General features: G+C 42.3%; 1 protein-coding gene across 1 annotated transcript in view; it reads right to left on the bottom strand.

Annotated features, from left to right (window-relative positions):
• Positions 1–11,958: 11,958 nt before the first annotated feature.
• The window catches only part of LOC147447739 (uncharacterized), a 29,638-nt gene continuing 14,192 nt past the window's right edge, over positions 11,959–27,404 (bottom strand). Inside the window, exons 2-4 of the mRNA XM_086523667.1 lie at positions 24,822–25,085; positions 24,099–24,374; positions 11,959–13,842 (exon numbers count right to left, since the gene is read on the bottom strand). Of these exons, the coding sequence (XP_086379793.1) occupies positions 12,016–13,842; positions 24,099–24,374; positions 24,822–25,085 (2,367 nt within the window). The 3' untranslated portion in view covers positions 11,959–12,015. The remainder of the gene's footprint in view (positions 13,843–24,098; positions 24,375–24,821; positions 25,086–27,404) is intronic.

The raw sequence follows: 27,404 nt of genomic DNA, 5'->3' as shown, positions 1-27,404 counted from the left end.
CCTCAATTGGCCTCTCTATAGCTTGATTTTGAGGTTTACTTTCAATTGTTGAGCCACCCACATCTGAGCTTGTGTTGTGCCCACCCTAACCATCATCATCATCGTTGTCATCATTAGTCTACTGGCCCCAGTCGTTTTTTTATCATCATCATCTTCTTCCTCTTCTTCATAGTCTTCATCTTGATTATTTTTATTGTCTAGATATTCAATTTGAGCTTCATTGGCAAGTGTCGTAGTTTACTGACTTGACTTTTCTTGGAGCTCAAACTGAGTTGTCTCAATGAAATACTCCAAGTCAATCACATTGAGAGTCGGATCTCCATTCTTATCCACAATCTTGATCAGTCAGTGATAAATGTATTTATGTGAGATAGCCTCTTTCATAAGGTGATTCTTTTTGTATAGTTCCTTATAGTCTACTCCTTTAGCTTCGAGGAGGGTTTCGAAATGATCACTATCTCTTTGAGCTTTGTCCTCCATTTTTGTCATGACCCTATTTTCCTCAGTAAGCTTATCAATCTTCTTTTGAAGTCCCTCCAACTCTCTTTCCTACCGCGGTTCCTTTATTTATAAGGTCAAAATTTTAGATGGCCATCCAGAGTTTTCTTGTCGTAGTCTTTCCAGATCAGTATTGGCCTAATGAAGTTCATCTTGGAAACTTATTGTATCTGAACTAGAACTGGAGGCCTGAACTTACATCATCTTGCTGATGGAGTTGACAATGTTATTCCATCTAGATTGGTCCATCGAGATTGGATGGCGGACGCACATCCTTGGGTGATGACCTCTGGATCCGTCTGGTTTATCTTATATATTGTCATTGGAAAATCACAGGGAAAGACAACCCAATGAGGTTTCTTCTTGACCAGCCTACCTTTAAGGGGTTCTTTCTGTAGGCTTTATTGCCTATCCAACTTTGAAATGTACACCATTTGAACATAAATGCCATATTTTTGAATAGTGGTTTGCATTAAGGAAGTGTATGTAGAAAAGCCTACTTATTTTGTTAAAAAGGGAAGCAAAAGATTGTGTGCAAGCTTAAGGAGGCTTTGCATGAAGGTGAAAGCATGTTAACGTGTCATGCTTTTTGCTATCTTGGAGAGTGCTAATTAGCACAATTTTGACATATGCTAGGCTAGCACAATAGGACGAGCTAGATCTCTACAGATTTATGACGTATGATATATCCATAGAAATCTCCTGAAACGAGCAATCCAAATGTACAAACTCTAACAAATTTTGATAAGATTTGTGAAAATTTTACCGTGCGCCCAAGTTTTTTCAGATGTGTTATCTTAAATATGCTAACTAGCATAAAAAGCATGTCACGTTAACATGCTGTTACCCATGATTATAGCAAGCCGTACGTGTTTGTAGGAGAAGATATGCTTACTTGGTTGCACATGGTTTTTAATTCAAGAAGAAAATGTGAGGCCCATACCCAGACTCGACCCTACTCACCTCCCTCAGTCCTCCAGACCGTTCCAGGGAGTGACGTAGATCTATTTGCAGGTATTCCTCCCATATGGGACCGACATTCAAACAGGACTCCGGTCTATCTCGAACGCCAACCCAATGTGAGGGCCATACCCAGACTCGACCCTACTCAACTCCCTCAGTCCTCCAGACCGTTTCAGGGAATGACGTAGATCTATCTGCAGGTATCCCTCCCACCTGGAACCGACACTCAGACAGGACTCCGATCTATGTCGATTGCCAACCCAAGGGGGTGCATCCCTTCATTCAATGATTCTATCCATTTCTCATAATCAATCTATCCTTGACAGCTTTCTGCACCCAAAATTGTGGTCCTTAGTCTTGATTTCTCTTGATCTTTTAACTTGAGGATCTGCTCTTGCTTTCTTGTTCTCCCTTGGTTCATGGCGATAACCCCTTTTTCCTGACAAGCAGGCACGGCAATTATCACTTTCCCCTAAGAAGAGGGATCTTGCATTCCTACCCGGTCTCGCTCGTCCCCGATTACCCATTTTTATCCCACGTAGTCCTAGTGTTTAACATAAAAATTTTAAATCAACATCCGGCCATCTGACCCTCCGGATCCGCCCACCCATCGAACCAAATTTTCATGAAAATCCCTTCCCGAGGTAGTACTTAACTACTACGAAATCAGGAAGACATCAGTCTATCAGACATCATCAAACAACAAGCAGCATGCAATCTGTTGCATACCCTCGTTCAGGGAAATTCATCTGGTTGTTCCCACCAGATCTTTATTTAGAAACTTTTAATTCATTTTATTTCCTTTATTTGCTATAATTAGCTTGTAACTAGTTTTATTACTAATCATGCAACACATTTAGTTTCAACCAATTCATCTTGCCTCCTCATTCAGGCCAAGATAATCGGTTACAAGCCATCAAAATGGCAACACCTTCACAATATTCCCAGAATTAAGTGTTTGGGAAAGGCTCATCAAGTAATTTAATCATTCCTTCCTAAGCATTTTATTTCGAGAGGTATAGCACCATATGGTGACAGATGCACAGGATATCCCCTATATTCCTAGCCTTTCCAGTTCCTTTTTAAGAAAATTTCCTTAATTAAATTCACATCATCCTCCCTGAGAATAGCCTTCTCAGCCAACTATTGGCATTAGGCCATACGCGGATTATGGCCGATTTCCAATAAGATACCGCGGGTACTTCACCCGACCGGGCAAAAATAAAACAAACCCATTCATCCCTTATCCCTCGGGCATGAATGACGTAGGTATAAAAACTTGCCGGTTACACTGCCCTAGCCAAAAAGGGTCAATCTCCGACAAGTTCCCCAAGAGAATCCTCTCAATGGGCCGGCCTTTCAATCAAATTGACCCCAAGAAGATCCATTTTGGTTCCCAGTCATTTCCAGACAATCTTCAAAACTCCTAGTTAAATCTATGTTTTGGAATGGGCTATCTCTATCACCTCTTGAGATTCCTTTTAACTCCTAGTTGGTAATTTCCAAGTTCATTTATTTATCAACCTTAATTCCTACTTTCATTAATTATCTACTAGCCAAGTTTATTTAGAATATACAAGCGAGTTTTTGCCACAGGCATTTGATGGTTCATGTCTCTTCGAAAATGCCAACCTTCTAAGTTCAATCCCCGTCTTGTCGATTCCCAGGTTTTTGCAATCCTTTGCCATCCATGGGGCATCTCCATGGAAGCTTGTAGAGTTTTCGGTTCAAACAACACGGAGATCAATCCCGCGAAGTTATCCTCTATCTCCCCTATCCCGTATTTGCAAACAAACTTGAAATTTAAAACTTTAGAAATACTCTTCAATACCAAAAATTGAACTACTTCTATCGAGTTATACAACTACTCTTTTCTTATGGTACCTAGCTTTCCATTTTAAGAAGCTAGAAGGTCATCCTATAATTTACGAGTTTTTCGAGCTTTCCATTAAAGCTTAAACCTAAAATACAAGGGAGTAACTAAAATTTACTTCTAAGTGCAAAGTTACCATTAAAGCTTAGCTTATGAGTGCAAATCTACCTTTGAAGCTTAGCTTTATGATGCATAGATACTCTTATCACTTACCCTAATTGCAAGGTTTCCATTAAAGCTTAAAACCTAAAAATGCAAGGTAATCACTAAAGCTTACTTCTAAGTGCAAAGTTACCATTAAAGCTTAGCTTACGAGTGTAAATCTCCCTTTTAATCTTAACTTTATGATGCGTAGATACTCTTATCACTCACCCTAATTGCAAGGTTTCCATTAAATCTTAAACCTAAAATGATGCACATAAACTTTTCTAGTATTAAAACACATTTAATTAAACGTACTAGAAATGAAGATTACCTCCTCTAAGCAAGAGGAATGTGGGGTTGAAGTCCTTCTTGAAGAGATGTGAGGCTCAAGGAGGAAGGAAAGGGATTTATGGTGAAGAGGAAGGAGAGAGGAGTTTCTTCACAAAACCCTCAAGGGTTTGGCCTTCAAGAGAGGAGGAGAGTTGAGGGTTTGGCCTTCAAGAGAGGGAGAGAGCAAGATCAAGGTTTAATGGAAACCTTGAGTTACTTAAGCATAGTCTTGAGCATCGCAAGTATGCAAGTAGCTTAGCAATATATGTGTCTCTCCAAATACAAAGGAGAGGGGGTGCTTATATAGGAAAAAGGTGTGTGTAATTCTCTTCTCAATTCCTATTGCATCCCAATTTCTCTTCTCAATTCCTATTGGACCCCAATTCTCTTCTCAATTCCTATTGGACCCCAAATTCTCTTCTCAAATGCTATTGGACCGTATTTCTCTTCTCAAATGCTATTGGACCCCAATTTTCTTCTTAGTTCTTATCTCTTAACTTTACCTTTCAATTAAGTTAGTCCCTTTTTCTCCTATTTATCGATCTAGATCAGTTCCCACGCGGATCTTCACGAGAAAGTATAAAAATAATCTTAATCTTTTTGGAAAAATATAGGGACGACGTAATTTCTTATCCAAAATATCCTTGTCTTTTCATTCTGGAGTAAAGTCTCGTTGTCCGCATGACTTCTTTGTCGGTCTTGCTTTTTCTAAATTATTTTCTAGGCTGAAAAGTTTTTGAATGGCTCTAGGGTTTAGGGAGGGACCTTACAAACTCCCCAACAAAAACAAAGAGCCGTCCTCAGCTCGGGACATACTTTAGAGAATAGTCAGACTCGATCTTCGGTCAAGTCATGATTGAAGATGTTCAGTAACTTTAGGGTATTTAGATTAAAGGGCAGTGAAACTGGTATGGACCTTGAATAATACACTTTTCTTCCATTTTTAGTGCTGACTCAAAAGTTTGAATCATAAAGGAGACTTATGACTCGGGGTTACCTTAATTACTGAGTGTGATCTTACTCAACTAGGTATTTTTTCCTTTGGTGTGACTGGATTGTGTTTCTCTTGTGAGGTCTGAAGATCATTTCTTCACTTTGCTCTCTATCTAGTCTCAATATGCTTTATAAAAAATCTTACCATTCTTACCTAGACTTTAACTTTTTCCGTTTTGAGCGTTGACTCATTTCTCTATTAATATCGTCCAACTGATACCATGTTCTTGCCAGTTAAGGATTTCATACTGATCTTTCAATTAAATCTTGCAATATCTCCTCCCGTGTGTACCCAATTTTATTTCCTCCATCCTTATTTCTCTTATGTCTGTAGCTTACTGCCTCAACTCTTGGTAATCAGATATTTTGCGTATCATAACAATTTAGACTTGTAAAACACCATAGATGATTTGAATCTCCAAAGAATTAACTGACTAGAGATGCTTGAATCCCATAAATATGACGATTGATTACATCCGCATAAAAATTACATCAAAAGTGCCATGGATATCTTGAAGAATAATTATAAGTTGTTCCTAAAGAACCAACCAAAAATATGATCAAGGGTTTGGACAAAAGGGAGATATTGGTTTGATTCCAAAGGTCCACAATATTTGAATGCAAGCTTACGGAAATTTCCCTAGCTTTAAAGAGTTGTGTTTGGGTTTGATTCTGAGGAAAACTTGTTCGTCTTAGCTAAAGCTTCTAACGAATGCGGTGAAGATCAGCGTAGCTCTTCTGCCTATCACCAGCTCTCTTCAGGTTGTCTCTAATGATTGGAAGTTTATTGATTTATCTCTTCTAGGGTAGACTTAGCGGCAGGAACATGAAGAGCTAGATCGGCTAATCGAAGAGGGACTAAACATTCCTGACCATACAAGGCTTTAAAGGGTGACATTCCGAGGCTGCGATGGTGAGAAGAGTTATAAGCAAACTCAACTAGGGGAAGAAATTTGATCCATTGCTGGGGCTATTGATTGCAGTATGCTCAAAGCATATCTTCAATGACTTGATTCACTCGCTCAGTTTGACCATCAGTTTTCGGATGATATGCTGAGCTGAGATTCAATTGGGTACCTAGAGATTGAAACATGGCTTGCCAAAACTTAGAAGTAAATTTGGCATCCCGATCACTGATTATTCTTGCAGGGATTCCATGTAATCTTACTACCTCTTTGACAAATACTTGGGCTATGTCGACGGCGGTGGCTGTCTGCTTGACTGGAATTAGATGAGCCACCTTAGTGAGCTTATCTACTACGACAAAAATAGAATCATAGTTTCCAGTTGTCTTTGGAAGACCAGTGACAAAGTCCATACTCAAACATTCCCACTTCATGTGAGGAATATCTAGGGGTTGAAGCTTACCAGGTAGCTTGACGCGTTCTGCTTTGGTCTTCTGGCAAGTAAGGCATTTGCGAACATATTCCAGGATGTCCTTCTTCATCTTAGGCCAGTAAAAATTCCTTTGGAGGGTAGAAAACATTTTATGGTACCCAGGATGAGCTGCCAATGGGTTATCGTGGGCTTCCTTTAAAATCTGGGTGCTCAAACTGGTGGGAATGCACATCCGCTGTTTGAAGTAAAGAAGACCATCTGCTAGGGTATAGTCAGCTAAATGTTCCCTCTGGTTCTGAGCTTGAATCTCTTGCAGAAGAGGTCTAAAATAGGGGTCTACTTGAATTTCTTGTTGAACTTCCTCGGGTAAAGAAGAGCTAAGGAGTGAAATAGTTAGGGTTGATGAGGACAGGACTGTTGGTCAAGAGGTCTTTGAGTCTATTGAAGGAAGCATACCTCCCCAACAAAAGAAGAAAGAGATGTCCTCAGTTCGAATAAATTATGTAATTGATGAAGCTTCTTGGATACGTCTTGTGACTTAACTTCTTGTTCATGCTTTCAACTTGACTTCTCTCTTACACTTCTTCATCAAAAATATGCTAATATAATATTGGAGTCATGAGAAATCTTTCTTAATAAGATATCTTCTTGAATAAATCATCATGTTTGAGGCTTCTTCGATACGCTACTTCCTATTTATAAGCTACTGGTAATCTCTTCTTTATCAGCACTTGTTGTCCTCTTATTTTTGCAATCTTCACTCTCTTGTAACTTAGTCATTTTCTTATCTGATGGTATCTTGGCAAGAAGACTTGGTTCTTCCTGTATGCATCTCTCACTTTCAAAATGCAGATGAGGTAGTTAAAAGACAGTTCTTAGAGTGATACAAAGATCTCCTCTTTCCTTAGCCAAATTCTTGTGTCAGCCAGATGATATGGAAGACATGGCGACATCTCACAAGAGTGACTCTCTGGGGTAGAGACCATTTCCACAACAATACCCGACTTGCTATGGTTACAGAAGCTCTGGGACTAAGCTCTCGATACTACTGCGTCAAAAGGACACGAGATCCTGGGTTCTCCGCAAGGTTGTTCTTGCTTGTGCAATTTATCCCCCATTCTAAGATTTGTCTTGATACCATCTGGAGTCTTCCTCTTAGAGGTCCTTTTCTCTTCTCAGCTCATACTCGAGAAATTGCTCAAGCTGTTTCTCGTAGAACCATTCCAAAGGGTGAGCGTCCTAACATGTGTGGCGCTTGTGATACTTGGTTATGTGACCATATATTAGAGGATCTTTATGAGTTGTAAACTTTTCTTGCCTCTCTTGTAATTACTTCCTGCCTCCCTTGTAATCCTTTTTGGCTTTAATTGAAGATATAACCCTTTTTGAAAAAATTGAGTATTGTCAGTATTTCCTTTTCTTCAATTGTGAGTCTCTCTTCTTCAATTTCCAATGAGTTTTTAATGACTTCTCTTTACTATGTACTTTTAATTTCTGCAAATGGTCTTTCGTCTACAATAGTCTTGGGTAAAGATTCCCACTTTAAAGTTCTTGGCTAACTCATAAGTTTGCTTTCTTATTCTTCTTAAGTCTTTGAATGATCTGCAGAATTTGTGACTTATCTCTTGCACTTTCCCATCTTTAAGGGATTTCTTTTGGTCGGACTAAAAAAAAAAACACTTGGTCATCACTTGCACTCTTAAGATTCTTTCTTATGACTTGCAATTTGGCAATTCAATTCTTCACTTGATAAAAAAGAATCCTTCTGTCTGAAGGTTATCTTGGTACGATCTACATTAATCTTGAATTCTCATGAAGTCCTAGCAATAGAAAACTTGGAAAATCCACAACTCTTGCGCTCAACAAGACTTCTTCAATTCAGTGGGATAAGTACTCAATTTTTCATTGTATTGATGTAAACAAAAATGCCATCTTTGTCATTCCATGTAATCTTCCAATCCTGATAATTCAAACCTTCATAAATCTCTCATTTATGAGCTTTGCAAAATGTTCCAGCATAGCGAGCCTTCACTCTAGCATCGCAATTTCCATCCCCTCATAGATGATCCGTTGAATTTCTTATGGCAGATCCCAAGCCATCTTGAAATTTTTTGAATAATTTATTGGAACATCAAGACTTCATTCGGTAATATAATTGAAATTTGGGTGCTAGACTGAGTTGTTTTTGTCTCATGCATTAATCTTAAATCCAAAATTTTAGATTCCAAGGTCCAAGATTCAAAACCTGGCTCTGATACCACTTGTGAGGGCCATACCCAGACTCGACCCTACTCACCTCCCTCAGTTCTCCACACCGTTCCAGGGAGTGACGTAGATCTATCTGCAGGTATCCCTCCCACTTGGGACCGACACTCATACATGACTCCGGTCTATCTTGAACACCAACGCAATGTGAGGGCCATACCCAGACTCGACCCTACTCAACTCCCACAGTCCTCCAGACCGTTCCAAGGAATGACGTAGATCTATCTGCAGGTATCCCTCCCACTTGGAACCGACACTCAGACAGGACTCCGGCCTATCTCGATTGCCAACCCAAGGGGGTGCATCCCTTCATTCAATGATTCTATCCATTTCTCATAATCAATCTGTCCTTGATAGCTTTCTGCACCCAAAATCGTGGTCCTTAGTCTTGATTTCTCTTGATCTTTTAACTTCAGGATCTGCTCTTGCTTTCTTGTTCTCCCTTGGTTCATGGCGATAACCCCTTTTTCTTGACAAGCAGGCACGGCAATTATCACTTTCCCCTAAGAAGAGGGATCTTGCATTCCTACCTGGTCTCGCTCGTCCCCGATTACCCATTTTTATCCCACGTAGTCCTAGCATTTAACATAAAAATTTTAAATCAACATCCGGCTATCTGACCCTCCGGATCCGCCCACCCATCGAACCATTTCATGAAAATCCCTTCCCGAGGTAGTACTTAACTACTACGTAATCAGGAAGACATCAGTCTATCAGACATCATCAAACAACAAGCAGCATGCAATCTCTTGCATACCCTCGTTCAGGGAAATTCATCTGGTTGTTCCTACCAGATCTTTATTTAGAAACTTTTAATTCATTTTATTTCCTTTAATTGCTATAATTAGCTTGTAACTAGTTTTATCACTAATCATGCAACACATTTAGTTTCAACCAATTCATCTTGCCTCCCCATTCAGGCCAAGATAATCGGTTACAAGCCATCAAAATGGCAACACCTTCACAATATTCCCAGAATTAAGTATTTGGAAAAGGCTCATCAATTAATTTAATCATTCCTTCTTAAGCATTTTATTTCGAGAGGTATAGCACTATATGGTGACAGATGCACAAGATAGCCCCTATATTCTTAGCCTTTCTAGTTCCTTTTTAAGCAAATTTCCTTAATTAAATTCACATCATCCTCCCTGAGAATAACCTTCTCAGCCAACTATTGGCATCACGCCATACCCGGATTATGACCAAGTTCCAATAAGATACCGCGGGTACTTCACCCGACTGGGCAAAAATAAAACAAACCCATTCATCCCTTATCCCTCGGGCATGAATGACCTATGTATAACAACTCGCCGGTTACACTGCCCTAGCGGAAAAGGGCCAATCTCCGACAAGTTCCCCAAGAGAATCTTCTCAATGGGCCGGCCTTTCAATCAAATTGACCCTAAGAAGATCCATCTTGGTTCCCGGTCATTTCCAGACAATCTTCAAAACTCCTAGTTAAATCTATGTTTTGCAATGGGCTATCTCTATCACCTCTCGAGATTTCTTTTAACTCCTAGTTGGTAATTTACAGGTTCATTCATTTATCAATCTTAATTCCTACTTTCATTAATTATCTACTAGCCAAGTTTATTTAGAAAATACAAGCGAGTTTTTGCCACATGCAAGATAATCGCTAAAGCTTACATCTAAGAGCAAAGTTATCATTAAAGCTTAGCTTACGAATGCAAATCTACCTTCGAAGCTTAGCTTTATGATGCATAGATACTCTTATCACTTAGCCTAATTGCAAGGTTTCCATTAAAGCTTAAAACCTAAAAATGCAAGGTAATCGCTAAAGCTTACATCTAAGAGAAAAGTTACCATTAAAGCTTAGCATACGAATGCAAATCTACCTTCGAAGCTTAGCTTTATGATGCATAGATACTCTTATCACTTACCCTAATTGCAAGGTTTCCATTCAAACTTAAAACCTAAAAATGCAAGGTAATCACTAAAGCTTACTTCTAAGTGCAAAGTTACCATTAAAGCTTAGCTTATGAGTGCAAATCGACCTTTGAAGCTTAGCTTTATGATGCATAGATACTCTTATCACTTACCCTAATTACAAGGTAATCACTAAAACTTACTTCTAAGTGCAAAGTTACCATTAAAGCTTAGCTTACGAGTGTAAATTTACCTTTGAAGCTTAACTTTATGATGCGTAGATACTCTTATCACTTACCCTAATTGCAAGGTTTTCATTAAAGCTTAAACCTAAAATGATGCACATAAACTTTTCTAGTATTAAAACACATTTAATTAAACCTATTAGAAATTAAGATTACCTCCTCTAAGCAAGAGGGATGTGGGGTTAAAGTCCTTCTTGAAGAGATGTGAGGCTCAAGGAGGAAGGAAAGAGATTTATGGTGAAGAGGAAGGAGAGAGGAGCTTCTTCACAAAACTCTCAAGGATTTGGCCTTCAAGAGAGGAGGAGAGTTGAGGGTTTGGCCTTCAAGAGAGGGAGAGAGCAAGATCAAGGTTTATTGGAAACCTTGAGTTACTTAAGCATAGTTTTGAGCATCGCAAGTATGCAAGTAGCTTAACAATATATGTGTCTCTCCAAATACAAAAGAGAAGGGGTGTTTATATAGGAAAAAGGTGTGTGTAATTCTCTTCTCAATTCTTATTGGACCCCAATTTCTCTTCTCAAATGCTATTGGATGCTATTGGACCCCAATTTTCTTCTTAGTTCTTATCTCTTAACTTTACCTTTCAATTAAGTTAGTCCCTTTTTCTCTTGGTTCTCGATCTATATCAGTTCCCACACGGATCTTCACGAGGAAGTATAAAAATAATCTTAATCTTTTTGGAAAAATATAGGGACGACGTAATTTCTTATCCAAAATATCATTGTCTTTTCATTCTGGAGTAAAGTCTCGTTATCCGCATGACTTCTTTGTCGGTTTTGCTTTTTCTAAATTATTTTCTAGGCTGAAAAGTTTCTAAATGGCTCTAGGGTTTAGGGAGGGACCTTACAGAAAAGAAAATTTTAATGTCCAAGGAAAAAGTCACCAACACAAATATCTAAATGGGTGGAGTTTTCATGTATCCAAATTAAATCAAGAGAAAAATGATTGATTACATTGGCTAACATAACTTATGAAACTGCACAATCATTATTATTGAAAGGAAGAACTACTTATTTGGATTTTGATGATCCACTAGATTAAACAATACATGCAAAACATATAGGTTTGTGCTAAGCTAGTAGAGTTCATTTAACAATGAAAATATAATGACTCAACTAGAAAAATGTTTAACAACCATAGGTACCAATACTTTGATCCAAGAGGAGAAAGTTCCAACATGTGTATTACTTAATCAGCCCAATGTGGCTGATACATGCAATCATGCCAATAGCCATACAAAAATTAAATTGAAGCAGTAAAAACCATTAAGACTCATGCTAAAAAGCTATAATGTATAGTGTATTGTCCTTTCAATCGCTTAAAAGCTAGTATTGAGTCTATGGGGGTTTGTGTTAGACTACAAAGCCTAAAAACTGAGATAGGCCGGATGGTTTGTTGGGTTTAGCCTGAAATACTCTGATAGAGAAGAGAGGAGAAACCTATTCAGCACTGAGTATTGAGAGTCTTTAAGGCATGTCCTCAAGCTTCCACTCTTGTCCTAATTGCAAGAATTGCATCTTGGAGCAAGCCAATCTCATACATTTGCAGAGAGACATGGGGAAAATGAGAAACATGGCATATTTTTCTTACGCTTGCTACGGATAATGACGCGCTATGATGAAGTAACTGGGGTCTCCATTGGAGTGAAGGAGTAAGGATCATATATGCACACATTAAGCATATTGTTGGGTTGGGACAAGTGATGTTGGGTTGGGACAAGTGAGTGGCAACATGCAAGGAAGTTGCCTTCTTCATGTCTCCAAACCGCTCCAATGGAGTCTTGAAGTATGCTCTTTGCCATCTCAATATTGTTCTTTCACCTCCTGATGACAATATTTGATCTTTGCCAGCTGACAACAATGGTGACGCCTGCTTGACTACTTTGAAATACATATCATTGTCGCTGAATAGGCCTTCAAATTTGCAGAGTAGAAGATCTCTCCAAGCAAACAGGAGGGGCCGGTTGCAGAGAAAAGAATTTGTTAAACCTTCCGCTTCTGAATCAACCCATTTTCTTTTTGTCATGTCGTACGCAAGCAAGTGTATTGATTTATTCTCTTTGCTGACGGTACGATAGAACTGTCCCTGCCACCATGCCACATTTCCCTTTTCCACGTTTGTATCAGTGATGAAATGAGAGTGATTCTCCCAAGAGCCCACCTGTGAGTTGTAAATCTGCACATGTGAGACATAGAATGGCTTCTTGACGGGGTCTCCGTTGCCATGGAAGTATGACTCGCGGGATGCCCTGTTGTTGCCAATCACAAAGATTATGTAGTTCTTTGTGACAAGATTGTAGTGCATGCCAACAGATTCAATGGTTTCTATACCAGTGGGCTTGGACAAAAGTTTGTGAGCCCCTGTTGCTGGATTGCACACAACCAATGTTGTTGACAATCCATACTGCTGTTGCAATTGCAAACACAGAAGACCATGCGCTGATGCCACCACTACGCATCCTGTATAGCCCGAGCACCCCGGCAAGTCAATGTTCAACCTACTTTTCCAGCAATGTGTAGAAGGGCCTGCATCAGCAAGTCTTGGGCAAACATGCATATCTGCTTCTTCCTGACGAAGCCATAAGACATCCTCATCCTCAACGTCTGATACAGAGGTAAGGCAACAATGTGCCCGCCGGATGCGGTCATGTTTTCCAAGAGAAAGAAGCCACGACTTGCAAACGAGTCGGCACTGCAGCACATCAGCGAGACCCAAACGCTTGAAGATGTGCTGCAGCACGTCAACATTGCAATCAAACCAGGATAGGGAGCCAGCTGATGCTTTTTGCTTCGAGGTGACTATGGAGGAGCATAATCTTTTAGATGGCCTTGCCATTGGAGGAGGAGGCAGACTAAATCCAGGAAGAGGCGGGGGAGGTGGGCTCAGAGGAAAGACACGGAATATTGGAGGGGGTCGAGGCGGGCGAAATACAGGAGGAGGGAAGGGAGGCGGGCACAGAGGAAAATCACTCAATATTGGAGGAGGAGGCAGACGAGATCCAGGAGGCAGACGAAATCCAGGAGGAGGGAAGGGAGGCGGGCACAGAGGAAAATCACCCAATATTGGAGGAGGAGGCAGACGAGATCCAGGAGGCAGACGAAATCCAGGAGGAGGCAGGGGAGGTGGACACAGAGAAAAATCACCGGCCGGCAGACGAGGTGAAGTACCGGAGTGGGAGATGGAGTCCATATTAATGGAGCTGGCCTGTATAGAGGATCGTTGCTTCCGTCTGTTGATGGGAGGCGCCTGCCGCGTCTGAGAAGGCAAGGTCCTGTGATCGAGGAGCTGGTTTCGCGGCTTTATAAACTGCCCCAATAGCACGAGTATGTGCCCACGATTTTTGAAAATACATATTTTAAGAGAATCTATTGTAGATTCTTTCAGGGATTAGCTAAAGAAGTTAGGTTAGTGAAACTTTTAAAGTGGTTGTTTGTTGCAGTACGCTCAAGGGGTGTGGGGCGGCTCTCTCTCTCTCTCTCTCTCTCTCTCTCTCTCTCTCTCTCTCTCTCTCGCTCTCTCGCGCGCTTGTGATCAATCATTGTCTTTCTCCTTTGCTCTGCTAAACTAGGGTTTGATCAATATGAAGATGAGGGAGGGGAGGGTAACGTTGAAGCAACTCTGTGTGTGTGTGTGTGTGTGTGTGTGTGGCATGCAGAGTCTTCTGATTTCTTTGGTGGGGGAGAGAATACAAAGTAGAGAGGCGGATGCGACAGAGAACTCACAAGGAATTATGTGATAGGTAAAGGTAAGGGGAGTGCATCAGAGATGGGAGGGGAAGTCGAGGCGAAGGATGTAGCATTGTGCCTTGCGTACGGGTGGTTTGGAATATTCGTGTCTATTGCATTTTATTTACGTCGTACCAGTATGTAAGTATGTATGTTAGCACGAGAAAGCAACCGTCGCAAGTCTTTTTCAGTGTTTTTCATACAATGCATAACATCATGAGCTTGTCCTTGAGAGGCACCACATACCTATCCGATTGAGGGCAGGGGAGCCCATGGTCCGCTGCCCCCAATTGTACCTAGCTAGGTATGTGGTGGCTCCCTCACAGACTCCATTGCCTAGTTTCATTTGTGAGTGAGCCCACCTGTCAATTTTTTAGCATAATTTAGAGATGTCCATCATAGCCCTGGTCATAATAGCTCACGTCTGGTTTTGCCTAGTTAGTGGAACCACAAACTTAGCACACTAGGCCTTCGCATGAATGTTAAGATTAAGAATCCCTAGACTGCCTTGCTCCCCAAGTCTCGCAATTGTCTCCATTTAGCCCACTGCCAGGGCGTAGAGTCTTTAGTGTTATTTTTCAATAGAAATCTCTTCAGAGGTTTCAAGAACTCTTTCCAGTTGCATTTGACGAGCTTAAGAAGCAGACCTTGAAGGCTATATAGGTGAAGGTACGTATTGGTGGTACAAAAAAAGACCAGTTTTGAATTCAGTTGTTTGGTGCTGCTTTGTTATGGCCATAAAACAAACGATGTCATATTCTTATTTTTTGGGGGGAAAACTCCCGACTTTATATTATGAGCCACTTTTGACAGAAAACGTGTGTGTGTAGTGTAACAATTGCAAGGACATCCACTTCAAATTGTTCTCTCTCACGTATGAGACGAGCTATCCTCTGTGCCTTGGAACTGACATGCCGATTGGCCTTCCTATTGTCACATCACAAGCTTCCATTCAATTGAGTTGTGTTGTGTGCTCATCCCAATCTCTTCTTGGTGTCCCCTTTGCTGGTTGCTATGAGGTCCCCGCGGAGGGCTGCTGCTACTAAGTCCACTCCTGAGAGAGCAGCCAAGCCTACCAAGGGCAACTCCAAGCTCATGTCTCCTCGTAGCACCAAGACCACACCATTTGTGCCGTCTGAGGAAGTGAGGATGCTGAATACTCACGCAAGCAAGTTGAGTTTCTTAGTCGCGCAATCTGAACATGGAGGGTCTTCTACCCTTGCCGACGACGACAGGTCTACATCAAAGAGCAGAGGTGAGTTGTGCATGTTGTGATGAAAACTGCATATTGAACATTTTTGCATGCAGCGCTATTAACACTAGTCCTGTAAAAAATTAGCCACTTTTGTGGCTTTTTGAGACTTTTGTAAAAAATTTCTCAACACTAAGTTAGTTATCTAAATAGAAAATGGTTTCAGGGAATTATGACCAACGCTCAATATGAGTTGATAAAAAATAGTACATAGCTAAATGAAGGTTTGAAGGTGTCTTTCCATTGCCATCTTCTACAACTAATTTGTGCAGATGGACAAATTTTTTAGATTTTCTTTTGAAAGTAAATCAAATCATTGTTAAGCAGGCACAAAATTCTTTGAAAAATCCCTCAATAGGTATGTGATAAATGTACCAAGCTTTTTCAACCCATATGCAAAGACTGCCGACATTTTTTACCTCTCCAAGTTAAGTGTTGAAGTGCAATTTTATGTAAAATTTACTAATTTTAGAAAAGTAAAAATTTTTAATTTTTGAGATTTTCATGTAAATTGTGTATTCAAAAACCTCTTTCATATCTTGCACCCATAATTAAGAGGTTTCATAAAATTCTGATGTCATATACGAAAGTTATGTTTCATTTACTAGAATCCTGATGTGAGCCATTTTTGTGGCTTTAGCCACTTTTGTGGCTCATTACAAGTCTAGTGCTAATGCAGATTAGTTGATCATTGTTTTATATGTATGTCAATACATAAATAAATGATGTAGTTTTTTAGGGTTTAGGGAAATTAGGGTAGCTGATTTTCAAAACAAGGTCTTCCATGTGTCCTAGTGCAAGCTGCATGTTTGAGATTTGCAATGCACATGCCAATTTGCATATTACAAGATTTGATACTATATGTATGTAGTAAAAAAATCATTCTAACTATTGGAATGTGTGAATTGACTTCATCTTTGTAGGGAAATATAGAATGGAAGATTACCCCATGCTCACAAAATTTTGTCATACAGCAGAGGAGCTACACGAGGAGTATGGGCTAAGCCTACTAGGGGTGCTTCCAAAGGATTTAAATGAAGTTATGTTTCCAAAGGGTTAGTGGTTAATAATGTTCAGGCTTAAGCACAACAAAGGTGCCAAGATTTATCTTAATCACGTGCACCCTCGCTTCATAGACGACTGCAGGCCGCTCTTCCACAAGGTGTATCAAGCACCACCATCTTGGGGAGAGATTACAATGAAGTTTTCTCGAGGGTATGCTTTTGAGAGGTTCCATGCTACGACGAAAGACCCTGCAGGCCACACCGTGGCATGGGCCAAGTTTGGTGAGAACGCTATTCAGATGTGTAGAGCAAGAGGAGGGAGGTTGGAGCGGAAGATTGAGGGTTAGAGAAAGGAAAAGGAATTGGAGTTGATCTCTTGAGACAGCTAATTCCAGTGTTGAAAGATTTCAGCTACTAGTATGGGAAGATTTCAGCCAGCAGATTGAACAGGAATCAGAGACTAAACTGGAATGTGGATACTGAAATAAGAATCAGACTTAGGTACTGGAATAAGGTTCAGATTCAGAAGACTGGACGAGAAGTAAGTATAACTGAAATATATGCCATGATTAGGATTACAGATCAAGATTACAGCGAATATGATTACAGAGAGAAAGTACAGCCGACAATACTGCCAATGATGCTCAAGTACAATTATAGCCAAAGCGCTAACCCAAGTGATAACAATTGCCAACCCGATAACAATGTAATGGGCCCTATTTATACACTTCGGGTTTACTGTAGTAATTACTAAGTAATTCGCTACCCATATTCTAAGAAGACGTTCCCACATAGTGACTATCTGGCCGTCTACATCCTTCCCTTCTTTCTTGAATTTTGGCAAGATTCCAAAATTTTTGAAAAAAAATTCCCCTGTCTGAATCTGATGTGAGACTTATAAATCCATCGTCTGGTTCTGGTGTTGGGATGCCGGCTTGACCGCTGAGAGAATGGCCATTCAAAGATTACGAGTAGGAGTTTAAGAAGGACCAGGGATTGCGAGAGGCAGTGGAAAAGGACAAGGTGGAGCTGTCATCTCTCCCTGCCTGCTGAGAAGAAAAGTCGCCACTGAATTCTTAGATGGAACTACCCAGTGTTGGGGTATAGGCGCCTGTGCCTTGCCCGGCTGCCCAGAGTCTGGGCGGCCACTGCCACTGACTTGTATACCTTATACATAGCATAAGTGTATAGGGGGCTGCTCACTCTTTGAGTCTCCCCACCCACATCGTGTGTGTCTCCTTCTCTCTCTCACTCTCCGTCTGTGGTGCTCCCCGATCCCCTTCAATGGGAGATTTGTACGTGTGGATGCATCGATACCGCATAGTGTGGGCTTGGTGATTAGCTCACAGATTGCAGTGTGATACTAGAGCATGCGAGGCTTGTATTGACATTGCGGGAGCTCTATTTTGGAGTGTGTCTCACAGGTTTTACATTGCGTTTCTGGCCATATTTGTAGACAATTTCCAGGTGTTGTTGGTGAGGTGGTTTTGCTATCTAGCTTGCTACTTGTGCTCATGGTAGAGACAGGTGATCAATCAGATTGTGACCTCTCACAGATGCGCGTGTTTGATGGGTCAGACTTTGCGGCATGGAGAGATTGTATGCTTGATGCATTGACACAGCGAGGGTTGCATCGACCATTGAGTGGTGATGCAGGTAGACCTTCAAACATGTCTGACGATCAGTGGCAGGAGCTAGAGGAGATGGCACTATCTACACTCTCTTTGCACCTTGCGGAATCTGTATATGCTCTTGTTATGTATGAGACTACTTCGAGAGCACTTTGGTGCAGATTACATGAAATGTATGATAGATATGAGTCATCACGGACTCGTGTGAGGCATGTACATTCACGAGTACGCCGACAGGTGACATATTGGTATTGTGGTCATTCTGGACACGTTAGACGACGCTGTTTTCGTCGTATGCGACATCGTAGGAGACATGGCAGTCTCAGAGATGTATGTAGTGATGCCATGGACTCAATTGCTTTGACAGTTGAGGCACATGTAGACCTGTCGGAGTATACTAGTGACGGGGATGTCACTTTGACCTCGAGCTATGCACGAGATGCTATACATGTGGATAGTGCACTCCCTTCGCAGTGGTTGCTAGACGCAGATGCTATGTTTCATGTCACGCCGCATCGTGCATGGTTTTGTAGCTATTCTGGCGGGATGCTTGGCAGTGTACGTTTGACCGATGGATCAGTGCATGCGACAGCAGGTGCAAGAGATGTGAGACTGTCATTACCGAGTGGTGCATCTTACTTGTTACGACATGTGCGCTATGGACCAGATTTGACAGTGAGTTTGATCTCGATTCGTCAGCTTAGAGATTGTGGATGTCAGATTTCGCTACGAGAGCAAGATTTTGTGATGCATTTGGGTTCGCTAGTGATTGCGAGAGGTGCCAGGAGTGGTACAGGTTACCCATTGCATGTGGATCACGCGAGAGACGGTGTTGTCTCTGTGATCATGCAGCCAGGTAGAGAGCGAGAGAGCAGGCGAGTCTCTTTTGCTCATGGGTTGCAGGGTACTTTGCATGGAGTGCAGAGTAGTGAGCTCGTTGTGCACACAGTTAGGGCACGACTTGAGCAATCACACAGAGAGGTGACAGAGTCAGACATGCATGCTTTGCTAGTGACTGAGCAAAGCAGAGAGTCAGTTGTGCGAGATACTTCTATGCAGGATAGACAGGTAGAGCGGTCTTGCTCTAGTGAGTCACGACAGGAGGACATTGTGCAAGAGTCTATGCATACGGAGTTAGAGCGTGAGAGCTCTAGTGAGTCACATCAGATTGAGTGGTCATGTTTGAAGTGGATGATTGCAGAGGAGACTGAGATGTCAGCGATTATGCAATCATTCCTTTCTATGCTCGACAGTGAGCATGGGGATATAGTTGTGCAGGATATGTCTTCCAGCAGACATCTAGAGCAGCTGGTTTGCTCTGAGGTTGCACGACAGGTTGATGCGTCTTTTGCGGACAGTCAGGAGATGCATGTGGCTGACACGCCTCGTCAGTCAGAGATGCCTATTGCCAGGGATATATATGTTGATGCATGCTCGGTAGAGCTAGCAGGGCCCGCTAGCATTGCATCGGCATTCGGTGGTCTCATGTATAAGATGCTGATCTTGAGACCGGATATCGCAGCTACAGTGGGAGCATTTGCAGTTGGGGTTGTCAGTCGTTTGTTGACTGATGATGGCATAGTGCACGAGGGAGATATGCAGGTATTGCGTACATACTTGCAGTACGTGTGCGGTACGTCTGGTGGTGTATGGACTTACACTAGAGCAGGACAGTCGGATGCATATGATCACAGCCAGCCAGTGGGCATCGGTTGAGAGCGGTTTTCTCTCGCCTTTTGTAGTCTTTAGACTAGGCTCCCTTGCGTAAAGGCACAGTCGCCTTTAAGTGGGAGGTTGTTGGGGTATAGGCGCCTGTGCCTTGCCCGGCCGCCCAGAGTCTGGGCGCCCACTGACTTGTATACCTTATACATAGCATAAATTGTATAGGGGGCTGCTCACTCTTTGAGTCTCCCCACGCATATCTGTGTGTCGTGTGTCTCCTTCTCTCTCTCGCACTCTCCGTCTGTGGTGCTAATCACCAAGCCCACACTGTGCGGTATCGATGCCTTGCCCGGCCGCCCAGAGTCTGGGCGCCCACTGACTTGTATACCTTATACATAGCATAAGTGTATAGGGGGCTGCTCACTCTTTGAGTCTCCCCACCCATATCTGTGTGTCGTGTATCTCCTTCTCTCTCTCGCACTCCGTCTGTGGTGCTCCCCGATCCCCTTCAATTGGTATCAGAGGTATGGTGACCGCGGAGAGCACGACGGCTTTGAGAGCTTCGAGGCGATAGCTTGCTCGCTCTCGATGGTGGAGTTCGATCGCGGAGTTTCACGGAGAGCGATTTTAGCTTGAGGAGCATTGTCTTTGGAGCTTAGGAGCTTGGTGTGGTCAAGCTTGGTCGAGGAGGCAGTTGCGGCTTCCTTGGTGAGAGGAGCTTGTGAGCTCAGTTGAGCGTGATGTATGCTCTTGTGGAAGCTCAGAAAGGAGTGTGGAAGACTGTGTGTAAGTGAAGGTGCTGCCCTAAAACTGTGTACGCAGTAGCACTGTTTTCAGATTCGTTTTTCTCCTTGTAGAATGCAGATCTGAGAATTCTGTCCTTGTAGCCCATCCGTTTCGATGTGGTCTACAACTTTGCAGAAGAAACTTTTTGCAAATTCCTCACCGTTTTGCTGATATTCAGCTTAAACTGACTGTATACAGAAATTCAAGATTTTCCGTTGTCGCATTGTGTGCGAGTTTGATGCACTTTTTGAAGCACGGGAGATGCTTGAAGTTGAGTGCATAAATTCTGAGCTGAAGATGCAATTGCAGCTTGTGTTAAGCTTGTGGTTTGAGGGTTTTTTGGTACACTTGGGCAACGAAGTACGGAGGCGTTTACACACCATCGAGGCGGTCTCTTGAGAGACGCAGTTTTTTGGAGCACACAGGTGGAGCTTCTTTCACTGGTTTTCACAGGATACTTTGGCAGTGATTTTGTGCTTGGATTCATGGTCTTTGCGGATGGTTTGCATATGGTTATGGCGCATGGTTGATGCCCATTATACATGCATTTTGACGAGCACTTCCAAGTGCCGGTGAGCTCTCTTGAGAGCATTGTTTTCGCATTGATCAAGTTTCCGGATTGCAAATCTTTTGGCGTTTGCTTATGCGCGGTCACTCCGTTGATGTATGTTGAGTGTAGTTTGATGCGCATTGATTGCTCATTGTATTGAGCTTGCAGGACAATGGTTATTTTGTGTTGATAGCCATTGTGCGTCGAAACTCTGGCAAAATTTTCCCAGGAGTTTTATGCGTATCATTTATGCGATCTAGGTAGAGATTGCAGGTTGCACTCAGCATTTGCGTGCGGTGTTCTCTGCAGGTGGGAGATTTGTGCGTGTGTATGCATCGATACCGCACAGTGTGGACTTGGTGATTAGCTCACAGATTGCAGTGTGATACTAGAGCATGCGAGGCTTGTATTGACATTGCGGGAGCTCTATTTTGGAGTGTGTCTCACAGGTTTTACATTGTGTTTTTGGCCATATTTGTAGACAGTTTCCAGGTGTTGTTGGTGAGGTGGTTTTGCTATCTAGATTGCTACTTGTGCTCATGGCAGAGACAGGTGATCGATCAGATTGTGACTTCTCACACCCAGTATCCTTCCATTGGGCCGTCTTCCGTTTGCCTTTGCCTTTTGACCGGGACGGTGCCTGAGAAGTCCCAGTACCAGCATTCTCCTTCTGAATCAGTCGGTAAATGGACTCCTACTCAAGTTGATCCCGCCGGGCGGTGGTCATCTCTTCTTCATAAGGTGTGAGAGAATGATAAGTTTTGGTGTCAGGATCATAGAGTGTATGCCTGCCCTTACTCAGTCTGGTTCTGGCCAGCTTATGACAATGCGAAGCAGTATGGATCCATCTTTCTGGAAGAGGCTGATTAGTTTTGACTCGAGCTTCGAAAAGAATCTCATCCATCTCCCTGTACTGTGGTGCTAGACCCGGCTTTGCTGCAATGTCTTTTTCTGGTAATTTGGAAGATTCAACCGTAAGTTGTAGCAAACTGATTAGTAATCCTGGTCAGTCCTCTGACTTGAATCTTCCACTGGCCCATACACAGCTGGATCCTTTGCATCTCCTCTTTTAGTGCCTGAATGTCATTGATTTGGAGAGCGTCATTGAACAACGTCTGCCAAGTCTTCCATTCCACAGTTGACCGCTCATACCAATCCTGAAGCTCATCAGTAATTTTGAAGTATGTGAGACGATCAACTGGTTCTTGATGTTGAGGATACAACGCTGGAAAGAATCTTGGCAGCTCGGTTTCTCTTGCAAGAACAGCAAGAGAAGAGAACTGGAGAATCAAGCACAAATTCTAAGAAATTGATAACAGCTTGGTTCTCTTGCCGCATCATCTTTCTAGTGATTCTCACTAGCTGGAACAGTGTCCGGAGAGCAGTTGCATGTGCTCCGACTGACATTCGTGTCTGAGGTCCTCTGCTAGTGGTTGTTTGGTCCTCAAGAATGGCTTTGACTCTCTGATCCAAAACACCTATGGCAGTTTGCATTTGTACCAAAGCTTCCTTGAGTTGTATCCTAACATCCTTCATACAGCGGTAAGTTGGTTTGTTACCCAGCAGAAGTTCCAGTTCCAGGGCTAGGGAGCGACAATCTGTAGTAGACTGCCTTTGCCAGTGTGGGTTTACCACTCTCTCATCAGCATTGAGTATCCATTCAGGAACTCTTTCCAGTAGCTGGACTGTACTGGGATGTGCAGGTAGTCGGCAAGCTTCTTTATCATGGAAAGCTGCTGATTTCCAATGTTCTACCATTTCCCTGGCTCCCACATATAGCCTTTGAAATCTTTCCAAGTCAGTAAGGAGATCATCATCCTCCAGATACTGTCTGGTGATGGAGGCCTGTTGATGTCTCAGTTGCCTATTCAGGGTAATGAGCTGCAATGAATGCTGATGATCAGCAACTGGTCCCTCATCCTGTACTTTCATTTTCCCTTTAGCATCTCTGCTGAGATGGGACTCATTAGTTGGTTGATTCCCAGTGGGACTAGGCTGTTGCTCTTCAGTCTGCTGGTCACCCGACTGGTGCTCTTTGTCCTGTCCTTCTTGCTAGCCCTCATTCTGATCTGGCTGGTCTGGCTGTGATGAATGGCCTCCTTCATTTGGCCCTGTTCCACCAGTACCAGGTCCTAGAGGTGGAGATGGTGGTGGGGCATCATCATCATCCTTTGTATGCCCAACTTCTTGATCATCCTCCTCCTGATCATCTTCATCTTCTTCGTATTCTTCTTCTTCATCCGGAGAAGTCTGCTGCTCAATATAATCCATTATAGCTTGGTTCATCAGAGCATTATTGAACTCACCCACCTTGTCCTGCAAATCGGTCTGCATACTTTCCATCAAGGACTTCAAATTCTCTAGATTGAAAACAGCATTGCCTGATGGATTTAAAATTTTAGACAAGCTATTGTAGATGTGTCTTTCAGTCAGAGAAGCCTTCAGAGCTGTATGGTGCAGTAGCAGTTTTCTGAATTCTGCCCGCTTCATCTTGAGCATTGTTTCAGCTCGCTCGGCAGCTCTAAGTGCTTCATTCCTTTGACTCTTGATGATCATGATTTTAGATTCAGCCTTAGCTATCTTTTTGTTTAACAACTCATTAGTCCTTTCTGATTGAGCTTCCAGTACCCTGTGTTGTATGTTCTACACTTCCTGGGCTTTCTGGAGCGTTTCAATCTGATGCTGTGCTTATGCCAAGTCAGATTTGAGCTTTTTGACTTCTTCTTCTGATCCAGCAGCCTCCATCAGTTGTCCCATACAACTGACAATGGTATTCCAAGAAGACTATATACGGACTGAACATCTGTCTTTGATTGTGGTTGGATCAGAATCAATAGGGTCATATATTGCCACTAGAGCCACATAGGGTAGAGTTGCATAATCAGCTTTGCTAAGCAGAAGATGCCCTTTCAATTGCTGAGTCTGCATTTGTTGCAACTTATCCTGTTTTACCAGTTGCAGAAGGTTCTCAGTATTTGTAGCAACTCCACTAGGAAAAGTCGAGAACGCTGGACCTTTCCCTTTGTCCAATTGACTCTTGCCTTTGTCTCCTGACTGGTCGGCTATCTGCTCCACAGTGACTGGCTTGGCATGATCTTTCCCAGACCCAGTAGCAACTGTATTCTTTACAACTAACTGGTCAGGCACAGTCTTTTGAGAAGATTGCTGCTCAGTCTGACTCACTACAGCTTTCTCAGTGGTTACTGCCTTGACCTGGCTTTCTATTTGCTTCAAAAATTCACTGCTTTTTGTCAGTGTAATTTTTGGCTTCTTTGAACTGCCAGCTTCTTCTGCAATTGCTTTCCTTTTTAGGTCGACTGAAATGGTTTGACTGTTTGTTTCCTCGTCGTCTGAGGACAGTTCAATGTTATTTGGTTTAGAAATTGGCTTTTCACTCCAAGCCTGCTTTACCTGCTCATTAACATCTGCAGTAGTAGCCCAATACAGGAATTGCCAAACATACCAGGCCTTGAAATCGGTTTGAGATTTTAGCTTGGCAGTCTGTTGGAGTACATTATGCGAGAGAATTTGACAAAGGTTGATATGGACTTGTGGATCCAGTATCTTGGCCAACAGCATAGAAAACAATTTTTCAGATACATACGTTGGGTTGTTCTTAAGGCTTACTGCTTTGGCTACAAACCTGTAAGTAGTGGAGGCTTCCAGTCCGGCTACTGGAACTCCTTGAGCACTTTCCTTGCGCTTCCGTCTAGCCGTTTCATCCTCCTTTAGAGCTATACTGATTTGCTGCGTAGTCGCCACAGAAGGTTTAGGCTCATTGGGCATCCAGAATGAAAATGCTATGGCTTCTGGTGTCACTGACACCTTCCTACTATTTACCATGGCATTGCCATTCTCAACGTCGAAGGAGTCAAGAACTTGCTTGATGATGTTTGCATCAAAAGCAATCCTTGTGGCTTGCAATACAACTCGAAGATCCTAGAGTTTTAGCAGAGCCATTGCTTGATCAATAAATACATAACGCTGGATTTTACTGTACAGGATAACAGGAAGGCTTGCCTTTGCCTCAGCAACTATGGCCTGGGTTTCCTCAAGAGACTCTTGCATCTTCTCTGAGCGTTTCCTTCTACCGATACACTGTGAGGTTGATGACGATGAAATAGGCGAAGGAGAAGATGACTTGTCGTGTTGAAGCCGTTTCCTGGTGTCGCTTGCAAGACTATTTGACAGTCAACTGTCTCGTCAAAGGTCGAAGTTTGTGACTGCAGCGAAGAAACCTCAGAGCTTGGCGATGGCGAATGATTAACAGGAGGGAAGTGTCGTGCAGGGGATTTATGAGGAAAAATGCTAACTCTCCTGACTGTTATACGCGTTCGCGCCATAAAATCTCCACCACTCGCCGCTCCTAGACTTTTGTGCGTCGTTGCTATCGTGGCAGACATGCATTGGACAAGATTGCGACCCATCCTTGAAATGATTAGCACTGGTGTGCCATTTGACCGTTGGACGCTTAAAAATTGGAAAGTGTATCCATACTGGTACTGGACTGATTTCCAATCTGGCTTGACCATACTGGTACTGATTCTAAGGTCAGCCTGATCTGGTCCTTCTGGTACTGGTTCTGAACCTGGAACTGGTTGTACATGAAAAAGTCCAAAAATGTATGATTCCAGTATCTCTTGATCAGCAACCTCTAGTTCCTTAGTACCTTGTTCCGGCTCAGTTTCTCTGGTCTCTGAATAATAAAGCTTGATCTTTGCTCCATTATATACTCCTGGCAACATCAACCCCGATAAATCTTTGAGTCTGACTGTGCCATTGGAGAAGACCCAATCTACCTCAAAAGGTCTTGCCCATGCAATTTTCAAGTTTGCCTTCTTTGGACCCAGTCTAGACTGATATAGAAGCACTAAGTCTCTTTTCTGGAATTCTCGAACTTTAATTCGGCGATCATGCCAGTGCTTCCTTCGTTGTTGAACAGTTTCTTGTTCCGATATAGCCCTTTGCCTGAGTTCATCCAATTGCATCAGTTCATCCAGCCTCTTCTTAAGATTATGGTTGAAGTCTAATCCATACTTCACAACCATTCTCAGACTGGGGATTACAAACTCCATAGGAACCACAGCTTCAGTACCATACACCATTCTGAATGGTGTCATTCCAGTAGTTACTTTATAAGCTGTCCTATAAGCCCATAGAGCTGTATGAAGTTTCAAATCCCACAGGTCTGGTTTCTTTTGCACCACCTTAGTGAGAATAGTCTTTATTGTCTTATTGCTACTTTCAGCTTGTCCATTGCATCTGGGATATTAAGGAGTAGATTTTCGATGCTTGACTGAAAGCATATCCAATAGGATTTCCATAGTGTCATTAATAAAATGTGTTCCTTGATCGGTCACAATCTCTACTGGACATCCATATTGGCAGACAATATTCTTAAACAGAAACCTTGCAGTTGACTTGGCTGTGTTGTCGGGAAGAGCCTTAGCTTCAACCCACTTGGTAACATAACAAGTAGCCATCACTATGTACTTGTTCTTCCTGGGAGTTACCTTCTTAAAAGGTCCCATAAAATCCAGTCCCCATTTCATGAATACTCCCAGTGGTTGTATTGGCATTAAGGGAGTCATATCTGCAGTTGTTGGTCAGCCCATTCTTTGGCATATGTCACAAGTTTTACAAAAACTTATGACATCAGCAATTAGTGTTTGCCACCACAGACCAGCTTGCAAAATATTCTTGTAGGTTACTTCATTGGAAAAGTGTCCACCAGACTCACCATTATGCGCTTCCGAAATCACTTGCATTCTTCCTTCCATAGGGACACATCGTCAAAGTATACCATCCACACCTAGTCGATAAAGTAATCCTCCCATGATAGTAAATTTCAGGCTTTTTATGATCAGAGCTTTCTTCTGATTCTGCTTCCAATCCTCTGGAAAGGCACCTTGGGAAAGGAATTGATAAATATCATACCATTCAAGATCCACCGATTCTTCTGCTTCTAACTGAAATAAATCAGCATCCACTGGCTCATCTCTCAAGGGTGATTCTGAATATCCTTCCGTACTTCTTGAAAGAAAATCAACTCCACAATGGTTTTGGCCAGGCTTATGGAAAATTCTGAATTCAAATTCCATAAGGAACATCATCCATCTTATCAGCCTGCCTTGAATAATGACTTTGTTAATCAGAAACAAAAGAGCTTGATGATCCTCATAAAAATGAAATAACTTTCCCAACAGGTAATGCCTGAACTTCGTGGCGCTAAAAACCATTCCGAGAGCTTCTCTCTAA

The sequence above is a fragment of the Adiantum capillus-veneris genome, chromosome 11 (assembly GCF_014529385.1).
Source record: "Adiantum capillus-veneris isolate H3 chromosome 11, ASM1452938v2, whole genome shotgun sequence".
Classification (NCBI taxonomy): domain Eukaryota; kingdom Viridiplantae; phylum Streptophyta; class Polypodiopsida; order Polypodiales; family Pteridaceae; genus Adiantum; species Adiantum capillus-veneris.
The sequence above is the reverse complement of the archived record's forward strand: the minus strand, read 5'-3'. Positions and strand labels throughout refer to the sequence as shown.